This window comes from Vigna radiata, chromosome 8, assembly GCF_000741045.1.
Source record: "Vigna radiata var. radiata cultivar VC1973A chromosome 8, Vradiata_ver6, whole genome shotgun sequence".
NCBI classification, from domain to species: domain Eukaryota; kingdom Viridiplantae; phylum Streptophyta; class Magnoliopsida; order Fabales; family Fabaceae; genus Vigna; species Vigna radiata.
In genome coordinates this window covers 9,793,067-9,800,051 of record NC_028358.1, presented here as the reverse complement: position 1 = coordinate 9,800,051, position 6,985 = coordinate 9,793,067, and the positions used below count along the sequence as shown (strand labels likewise).

General features: G+C 31.8%; 1 protein-coding gene across 2 annotated transcripts; it reads right to left on the bottom strand.

Annotated features, from left to right (window-relative positions):
- Window positions 1–2,034: 2,034 nt before the first annotated feature.
- LOC106771119 (uncharacterized protein PF11_0207) lies at window positions 2,035–3,482 on the bottom strand. Of its 2 annotated transcripts, XM_014657025.2 has the most exons (3): window positions 2,803–3,482; window positions 2,418–2,689; window positions 2,035–2,270 (listed from the first exon to the last, which is right to left on the bottom strand). In XM_014657025.2, exons 1-2 carry the CDS (start codon window positions 3,239–3,241, stop codon window positions 2,448–2,450), a joined length of 681 nt encoding a protein of 226 aa, XP_014512511.1. In that variant the 5' UTR covers window positions 3,242–3,482; the 3' UTR covers window positions 2,035–2,270; window positions 2,418–2,447. The 2 variants fall into 2 exon arrangements, with proteins under 2 accessions (XP_014512511.1, XP_022641110.1); XM_022785389.1 differs by having other exon boundaries at window positions 2,035–2,689.
- Between the last annotated feature and the right edge of the window lie 3,503 nt (window positions 3,483–6,985).

Sequence of the window (6,985 nt, the reverse complement as noted above, 5' to 3'; positions counted from 1 at the left end):
CTCACTAAGTGACCAACCCGTGGTGGGCCGGGCCGGGTCGAGCCGGGTTACCCGTTTTGACAGCTCTAATGTTTTCATACTTATTCTCTCTGTACTCACGCAAACCCTAAATCTCATTTCTTTTCACATTCACTCTTGCTGCCCTGTCGTCACCTCACCATATCCACCAACACCAGATCCACTCAAGCAAACCCTTATTCACAGAACTAGGGTTTCCACCCAAAGGTACCCTCCACCCTCAACACCCTATCAGCATCAAACAGAAACTCAAACATCGTCATCAAGATCCACCAGTTTACGACACTCCTGCATTGCACCAGATCCACCAGTTCATAGCACTCCCGCATCGCACCAAATCCATCACTCCATCGAACAACAACATTTGTTGTTGCGGAACGCAATTCACTCCGTTGTCGCACTGATACCCCTCGCAACGCGTCACCGATGCCTTCGCTCGCCACTGCGACACTGTCCGCACTCAACCTACCGTCATTTCTGGATTAGGAGGCTTCTGCGGTTTCCACCGTTACAAGAACACCCTCGAAGCCTCGGAGTGCCGCCACTGCGACACATACTACTACGGAGAGAACGCCGTGCCTGGGTCACCGGAGCTCGCCTCTCATTCCTGCGAAACCCAGCCAAACCCAAAGAAAAGAGAAAAGAGGAATGCCTCCCTGATATGGAAGGAAGCAGAGGGGAAAGAAGAAGAGAAGTGTGCCACCTATTGCGAATAGGTTTCTTGCAAATCCAAACCATAACAAAAAATAATTTGGGGGTTTTTGCTGTATCCGAGGAGGGGAATGGGTTTTGCTGTGTCGGAGGGGAAGGGGTTTTACGGGAGGGAATTTGGGGTTTCTGTGGGATTGGGAGAAGTCACCCTCTTTAAAAAGTAAAAATATATTTTTTTAAATAGTTACGGGTTGAAAACAGATATTCAACGGGTATCTGCGAGTTGAAAAAAATCTGCGAATGTTTTTCATACGAATATCCAGCGGATAACGGAATAGATATCGGATACGTTTTTTACATGCGATTCGGATTCGAGTATCATCCTATCCGTGTTTGACCCGACCCATTTCCATCCTAAATATTATTACATATATGTGTGGGTATGTATGTGACAAAATAGGTAAATTGAAATAATTTACTTAATTACTCATACTTTTACAGCTAAATAAATTTAATTAAATAAATAAAAGTGTGCAAAAAAAATATCAATTATTTACCTGGTACATTAAATATCAATTATTTATTTTGTCATCCATTCCTGTAATTACTTAGTGTAAACAAAAAGCCAAACCGAAAGTCTATAATACATTTGTCCGTTAGTTAATAAAAAACTGAAAAAGAATGGCTTTTGTAAAGCATAAATAAAGAATATGATTAAAAAAAAACAACATTTCTTCAATTTATTAAAAGCTTTTAAGAATTATTTATTTATTTGTTCTATTCTTAATTTCGATCAGGGTTGCTTTTTTTTTTCCCTCTTTTTTTTCCCTCTTTTAAGAATTATTAAATAAGCCACTGGTTTTTATCAACTATGCTATTCATTTACTTATTAAACAAAAAAGTATTTCTAACACGTTTCTACATTCATTTAATACATTATTCTTTATTTTTCTATTATAAAAATTATATCAAATAAAAGTATATGTGTAAACCTATCATTGTCATATCTTGTACTAATTAGAGTCACATGGTGCTCTTGTCTTTTGATATCTGCTTTAGTTTATTTTTTTTCTCAATTCATTAATGGATTTGATTTTATTTTTTTTGAGTTTTGATGCTTTTTTTTTGTTTTGTGAACTTTTAAAATCTACTAAAAAAATGTTAAATTTAATATTTTTTAAAAAATATTAAAAAAATAATATAATAACATGAATATATTTTAAAAATTCAGCAAAATAACACCAAACATTCAGAAGAAAAAAAAATATAACTGATATTATGTATTTTGTGGGTGAATAGCTATAATTGAAGGAATGTGTAGGTGGCCACCACAGTCTTTTGCATTGAAGGGAAAAGTATACGAAATAAGAGGAACAGAAACTTCTATTAGAAACTATCTTTAATAATGCAAACAAAAATAGGTAAGTAAATAAATAAATAACATATTCTCTGTATCTTTCCTTCACCAGTCCTTAGACTCTGCCATATTCAGCAGCTAAACTACTCCACAAGGAAACAAAAAACTCCTACTCTTCCTCTTTCTTCTGTTTCCTGCAATGCTCAAGAACAACATTCTTTTTTTCTTCTGCTTGTTTATTTTTCTACAGAAAAAGAAGGCAAGAAAAAATTGAAATGAAAATTGGTGCTTTTGAAAAATACAAACCAACCATTAACCCAGTATACAATAATAATAATAATAATAATAATACATTCTGAAGCACATTTTTCAATTTTGGATATGAAAAAACCTAGGTTTTGTGTGCAGTGTGTTTGCATTTTCATTTTCCAAATTTGGTCCTCAAGAGACTCTCTTTGGTTTGAATTGAGTTCTTCTTTCCATTCATAATCCTGAGGCTTTGCCTTAACAGATCAAACTCCCTCTCCTTTTTGTTCTTCTCTTTCTCCATTGCAAGTAATTGGAATTTTAAAGCCTTCAAAGTTTCCTCCTTTTCTTGCAATTCCTTTCTCAGATTTTCCATTTCTATGTCATTTTCCTCTGCTTTCCAATACAAACCATCCCCTGTCAAAAACCATATCAGAACTTGACACATTTGTTTCAAAGGACACTAATATCATAATAGCATAAAAGCAAATGGTAAAATTACTATAAAGAATAAAGAGAAAGAGAGAGACCATCGTATGTTCTTTGAATGAGTTCATCAAGCTCATTCTTGATTTCAAGATAAAGTTGCTTCCATTTCTCGACAGCTTCATCTCTTCTTGCTCTCTCCTCCTTCATCTGTTCAACCAAGAGCTTAGTTCCCATCAATTCCCACTCTTTCTCACTGTTCTTCTCCATCAATCCAACCTCAATCTCTCTTATCTTCTCATCCTTCTCTTCTACCAAACTCCTCAACTGCTTCACCTCTTCCCTCAGCCTCTTACCCTCTTGCTTCCAATCTGCCTCCTTGAAAGTGAACACCATTATGTCTCTCTCATAGCTTCTACTCTCCTTCTCCCTCTCATACATCATCTCCTTCATCTCCTCTTGCAACACCCTAACTTTCTCCTTCAAATTCATCACATATTTCTCAGAAGAACTCCTCCTACTTTTGCTCACTCTTCCACCCATCTTTGCTGCCTCTGGGGTGCCTGTCAAAACTGATAATGATGATGATAACGGTGGAGGATGAATGGTGGTGTAAAACTTGAGTACAGGGTAGGCTATAGGCTCCTGAATATTGATAGAAAACGCACCAAGAATTTTGGCGTGTTTTATGAAAACTGAGATAAGAGTGATACTTGTACTAACATTTCAATAATGGAAGTGGTGAAATTGACAAGTTGTGAGAATTTACATTAGACACATACACACCACATGTTCTGCCTGCTTACCAATTATAAATAAGAATTCACCTATTCACATGCAAATATTTCTCCATACCACCCCCAATTATTAAACAACATAATTTCCTAATTCCAATTCCTCAAACTCCTACAATTTCTCTTATACATTGTCCATGTTACTGTCTTGACTCAATTGTTGAATTCCTTACACATTTGTCTCTTAAATAAGTAATAAGAAATAGTTAACCATATGTTTAACAAATTTAAAACCATTTAGAGAGAAAAGACAAAATAAATGCCAACATTTTCAAGAGATAATACTTATTCAAGTTGAGTTTAATAAATTAGTTTTAGAAGGTGACTTTTAAGTTTAACTCAACCTCACATGATTGGTGAGGTTTGCATCCCACTTATATATTATAAATTGGTTTTATCTCTAGTTGATGTGGGACTTTCAACACACCCCCTTCATGCCGAGCTATAGACATCTCCAACATGAGAGTAGAATTAATGGGTGGTCCGATAGTGGCCGACAATAGGTAGATCAAAATACCCACATAGATCGTTAGGATAGATTCTAACCATAACTCTAATACCATATTAGAAACTGGTTTTTAAACCTAACTCAACCTCATAAAACTGGCTTTTAAAATAAGGTTTACACCCTATTTATATTTGACCTTATTTCTAGTCGACGTAATACTTCCAACAATTAACATCCTTGTGCACATGGCTGGCCATACAGTACACCTAAACATAACTCTCGTGAAGTTATGTGACAGTTTATTGGAACTTAATCATAGGTTCTTTTTTTAGATCAGAAAATTCAGAGACAAGAAAGCAATGGAGAAAAAAAAAATTGTACTTACTAGATGACAATTTGGGCAAACAAAAAGTCAATGTTGATCAGACTGAAAAAAAGCAAGGAAAACTCTTGCATGCTTACCTTTTGCAATGGGGAAATTCCCCTCTATAATTATAAGCATAGAATATAAAAATGTTTTCAACTTTTCCTGAACAATAGAATAAACTTTGTCCCATAAGCCACATGAGTAACACTTAAACCCACATAGATGTGTATTTTTTATATAAAAAAAATGGTAGAAAGAAGCATTGGATGGTCCATAGCAGATAGCAGATAGCAGATAGTAGCAGATTAGGAGAAGAAAGTTTGTGATGGGAAGCACATTTAGAGAGTGTGACAACAATATTCTGAAACTGAGACTCAGCCATGTTGGAGAAGCATCCTATTTTTTGCAGACATTAATGATTGTGTTTTGGTTGGAAAGAAACAAATTTTGAATGTGTGATATTTGTATATTTCCCAATACGACATGATGCATGCTGGTACAAAAATCATTAATAATGGTATGTGGATGCCACCTTTGGATTCCCTGCATGAAAAGGACTTGTAGCATTCCTGTGATTATGGCCTTGTAGTGTAGGTTTTCCCTGCAAGGTCAATCACTCAGCATCATTAAATTGCTCTGTGTTTTTCTTCATCTTCTTTGGTATGGTATTTAAATCTTACTGTCTGTAGATATATATTTTCTGCCCATGCTCTCCTTATGCTTCCAAATCAATGTACAAAACTCCTTAAATTGCAAACTAAAGTGGTTAAAAAGTTATCCAGTAGATATGTTAAGTGTCTTTTTACACTCATATTTATTGTTTCCACTTGTTAGGAATACACAAAATTTCACATTAAATGATAATCACAAAATTCAATAATATATATAACAAAAATAAATACCTATAATTTTTTTAATATTTTAGGTTAAAATAGTATCAATCTTTTTAATAAATTCCAACATCGGTATTAGAGCAAAATTTATTTTTTAAAGAAAAATTTTATGGACTATATCTTACTAACATAAAATTACACAATCATTATTATTATTATAATTATAAAAAAATTTAAATAATTCTCACAATTTTATTGTAGGTCATTTTTGTTACACAACCTTTTTATTAATATTTATTTTAGTTTAAAAAATAGTAAAATTTTAGAAAAAACGATCAAAATGAAAAAAAAATCACAGGATAAAATTGGTAAAATAGTTTTTTTGATTTTAAAAAATAATTAAACGATAAAATTAAAAATAAAATGTATACGAAGAGAAATCATTTTTATAGTATGTATACATGGTTTTATTTATTTTTATTTTCTTTAAGTTTTCTATTCATTGAGTTGAGAAGATATATATTTATTTAAGATATTATTATGATTGTGCTATAATATGAAAATATCTTGGAAAGGAAAATATTGATAGTGGAGAGATAATTTATTTTAGTAGTGTTAAAACATGAGAAGGTAAAGCATATTTCATGAGAATTATTTATAAAATTCAAGATAGGACGCCCTCATATTTATTTAATTTGAGAAAATTTTAAGTTTCGAAAAAATGAATGAAATAATTAGCTATGATATAAGAAAATAAAAGAAGTTATAAATAAAATAATTCAAAAAATAGTTAGTTGAAAATTCCAAAAGACAGTATGAATAATTGATAGAACGGAGTAGAAGTTAGTTTATCTTTCAAAAAGCATCAATACTCTTTGTAATAATAAAATCTATATGTAACATGCCTAAGCATAATGATAATGTTAGGATATTATGTAGTGGTAGATCTAATATCGATTAAGTCTAATAGTCAAGCTTATGTTATAAGCTAAAATAAGTGAGGAAATAGCTAAAATAAAGTTACATGAAAGATGAAAAGAGAACAAAATACTTAAATCAGTAAAAAAGATTATTTGATTTAAAACTAATAGTATTGTTTAGAAGGGTAATATGAATTAGAATTTGTTAATGCTTTTTTGTTCGTACATATTGCTATAAAAACCAGTCATAATGAATCAAAAGTCAGACAAGTGTTGGGAAAATTTATGGAATCTGTGTAATTTTATTTTTCTGAAATGGGTAGATTTTGAAAAAGTTATTGATATGGGTAAACAGTGATTGCAATTTGGAACCATGATATTTTTATTAAGTTAAAGTGTGAGAAAAAGAGAAGTGGAAAAGTAAGAACTTTTGACAATGACTACAATTTGTTACGAAATTGTATTGAAAATATTTTTTTTTTAAAAATTGTAACGGATTGTGTAAGAATATAGAAAGTAGAGTAATAGAGTTGATGGATGTTTTACAATAATGAGATAGAGTATTTTAATGTTAAAATAATTTAATAATATAAATAGAATTTTATAAACACTTCTCATTATTTAAAACATTTGTCATCTTTCTAAAACTTATTTTCTGAGTTTTTTTTCTAAGATTTCTAACTCTTGAGACATATATTTGACGATCAGAAAGTGTTTAGGAGATCACGAGAGTGAGTTTTCCACTTTTTACTAATTAGTCTTTCCTATAAAGTAAGTCAATTTATGTTCCTTTTCTTTAGTTTTCATTTTAAGGCACATATAAAGAGAATTTTCCGCATGTGTTGTTCAACCTCTCTTGTTAGTTCCTTTTCAATTAGTTATTCTAAAGATCTACTCTAATCATGATTCTATTATTATTAGACAC